General features: G+C 32.5%; 1 protein-coding gene across 1 annotated transcript; it reads left to right on the top strand.

Moving 5' to 3' along the window:
- Positions 1-250: 250 nt before the first annotated feature.
- LOC11433018 (probable glycerol-3-phosphate acyltransferase 2) lies at positions 251-2,621 on the top strand. Its single transcript, XM_003614890.4, has 2 exons — positions 251-1,028; positions 1,514-2,621. Exons 1-2 carry the CDS (start codon positions 450-452, stop codon positions 2,402-2,404), a joined length of 1,470 nt encoding a protein of 489 aa, XP_003614938.2. The 5' UTR covers positions 251-449; the 3' UTR covers positions 2,405-2,621.
- Positions 2,622-3,367: the final 746 nt, after the last annotated feature.

Raw genomic sequence — 3,367 nt, 5'->3', positions numbered from 1 at the left:
AATAGGATGTAGAAGTTTATAACAATATTTTTATGAAAAATGGCCACTCATAAGGATTTTTTTATCATAAGGATTTTTTATTATTTTGTAAACGTGTAACATTGTGATTGATCAATATCAAATGACACTGACACTCCAATGACATTGTGACATTGACACTCCAATGTCATCCAAGTGCTACCACGTTCTAGACTATAGCCTATATATAGTCTTTCCTCAACAAAAAAATAATATTAATGAGAAGCCTAAGGGTAGCCAACCTAACTATACTCAAAACCTTATGACAAAAGATAAATACTATTTGAGATGTGAAGTCCCTTATTTGACTGAGAAATAACACCAACCCATCTCTGAAAGGATTTTTCCATTCTTGTATAAAGTTGTTCCAAAACAAGTATAACTACAATTCTTTCCTTTGTTTTACAGAACCAACCATACCTGCAGAAAAGATGAAAAACCTTTCACTTGCCAACAAAACTTCTAAACTTTCAAATAAAACACTAGTTTTTGATTTTGAAGGCACTCTTCTAAGATCCACTTCACTCTTCCCTTACTTCATGCTAGTATCCTTTGAAGCTGGTGGAATACTAAGATCTATCATTTTGTTTCTTTCATACCCTTTGGTATGGTTAGTTGGTGAGTATCAACTAGGTTTGAAGATTATGGTTTTCTTAACCTTTTTTGGCATAAGAAAAGACAAGTTAAGGGTAGGAATGGCTGTTCTTCCAAAGTTCTACTTAGAAGATGTTGGTTGGGAAGGATTTGAAGCTGTGATGTGTTGTGAGAGAAAAGTTGCATCTAGTAAGTTACCAAGAATCATGGTTGAAGGTTTCTTGAAAGACTATTTAGGTGTTGAAGCTATTGTAGCAAGAGACATAAAGTCATACAATGGTTACTTTTTGGGTTTGTTTGAGAAACATAAAACAACTACTTCCTATGATGTTAAAGCAACAAGTAAAGAGAATAGTATTGGTATTATTGGTAGCCATATTGAGTATATTGACCAGAAACTTTTCCCTCATTACAAGGTTTGGTTTCTTTTTTGGACACACACATGTTTACACTTTAAACACATGACATGCTTGTTTTGAATCATTGTTTGACGAAATCATGATGACACCTTCGTTTTTTTTGAAGCTCTAAAGTGTAGTTTTTGTCAAGATTATTATGGATCTCCTTTTGTCAACTAGCGACTAAAAATAAATCTCAGCTCTCCGATTTTGATCAATAATTTTAATTTTTTTTCCGAGTGTGTCTGCATTATTGTCCAATTTCACGGTTTAATACTACGGTTTTGAATCATCGATCAATAATTTTAAATTTATTTTCTATATGATTTTTATGCATTAATACTGGTATATATACTACGGTTCTTGATTGTAGGGAATGCATGTCCCAAAATCACTGTGGCACGTTGTGATTATGTCAAACTCACTTTAAATTCAAACACACTTCATGTTTTTTTTTTTGTCTAAATAAAACTTTTTGTGATCTTGTTTCTCTATTTTTGCAGAAAGTTTGCTTTATGTTAAGTTCTGATGAAAGGAGAAATTGGCGTGCATTACCAAAAAAGTTGTTTCCTAAGCCATTGATCTTCCATGATGGAAGATTGGCTTTCATGCCAACTATAACATCTTCACTAGTCATGTTCATGTGGTTACCACTTGGACTATTTCTTTCAATTTTCAGAATGACATTTGGAGTTTCATTACCTTTTAATGCATCATCTCCAATATTAGCATTTACAGGGGCAACAAGCACAATTTCAAGACCTAAAACCTCGACCGAAAACGAAAAAAATCAAAAGAATATGCTTTATGTGTGTAACCATAGAACTTTGCTTGATCCACTTTATATATCACACACTATAAACAAACCACTCTCAGCAGTCACATATAGCATGAGCATAGTCAATGAGATTATTTCCCCCATTAAAACAACGCGATTAACACGCGACCGAGTAAGAGACAGGGATTCGATGGAGAAAATGCTTTGTGAAGGAAACCTTGTGGTATGTCCAGAAGGAACAACTTGTAGAGAACCTTACTTGCTAAGGTTTAGTCCTTTGTTTGCTGAGCTAACTGATGATATTGTTCCTGTTGCTGTTGATGTTAAGGTTAGTATGTTTTATGGAACAACAGCTAGTGGGTATAAATGTTTGGATCCTGTTTTTCATTACATGAATCCAAATCCTGTTTACTTTGTTAAAATACTTGAGAGGATACCAACATCACAAACATGTCAAAAAGGTGGAAAATCTGCTGTTGAAGTTGCCAATTTTGTGCAAAATGAAATTGGAAAGAGTTTGGGATTTGGTTGCACCAATTTGACAAGGAAAGACAAATATATGATCTTGGCAGGTAATGAAGGTGTGAGTAGCAATAACAAACAATCCTTGTCATAATAACTGCAAGTTACCTACAAGTTAATTTGTGTGTCACATTCACATCTCAACTTCCTATTTCTATCTTAGTTTTAATTAAAGTAATGAATATTACCTAGTGGGTCAGTATCTTGGTGAAGAATTTTTATTTTTGTTTTATTTTTATGCTTTTATATACAAAAAATTGTAATAATTTTGGATGTTTATAAGGGCATTGCAGTTGTTCTGTTGATAATTATTTATTGTCAGTTTTATATGTTTATAACTACAAGTAAAATCAAAGGATAATGATTGTGATGTACACAATATTATAAGGGCAAAAGAGTAAATGTTTACTCTAGATTAAATAAATAGGACTTATTTATTATTTCGTGATACATTCTTACGATGCACCAATGCAAATTCAAGAAGTGTGGTATATTGTAAGGTACAATGCACATAAGCGAAAAAATATTACATCTGTGCATACAAATGGTTCTATAAATATTCTGTTGTTGAAGCTATTAACATTTACAAGACCCTAGCCACACAAAATATTAATTTTGGTTACTTCTAGAAGCTTCCACTCGATCACTGCTAACATGATTAGCAAAAAATTATGTTCATGTGGATTGAGTGGAGACTTTACATTCATGTAGTGTTCGTGATCCATCTCACCTTTGACGATGAATTGTTCTAGGCTACAACATGTAATCATTCAATCGGTGATTCATAACCATTCATAATTTTTCATTACAAGGGAAATTTTAATGTATATTGTGATTATGCGCTATCTATATTTGTGATTTTCCTTCGATGGTATTAGACCTAACTACGAAATCATGATTTAGATTTGTACGATTACATGTTTAATGTTTGCGTTTTAGTTTATGAGCACGTTGATTGGATGCGCATTTGAATTGGTACGTTCTTTTAAATAATTGAGTTTTATTTTATTAGTCTACGCTGATTTTAAACAAAGTTAAATACGAATCTCAGTACACT

This window comes from Medicago truncatula, chromosome 5 (genome assembly GCF_003473485.1).
Source record: "Medicago truncatula cultivar Jemalong A17 chromosome 5, MtrunA17r5.0-ANR, whole genome shotgun sequence".
NCBI classification, from domain to species: domain Eukaryota; kingdom Viridiplantae; phylum Streptophyta; class Magnoliopsida; order Fabales; family Fabaceae; genus Medicago; species Medicago truncatula.
Note: the sequence above shows the minus strand (reverse complement) of the source record. Positions and strands in the feature narration are given on the sequence as shown.

Bases quoted from the DNA above. Each gene is read 5' to 3' on its own strand.
- LOC11433018 (XM_003614890.4), top strand. From the start codon at position 450: ATGAAAAACCTTTCACTTGCCAACAAAACTTCTAAACTTTCAAATAAA. The intron at 1,029-1,513 runs GTTTGGTTTCTT...CTATTTTTGCAG, and splicing joins AACTTTTCCCTCATTACAAG to AAAGTTTGCTTTATGTTAAG.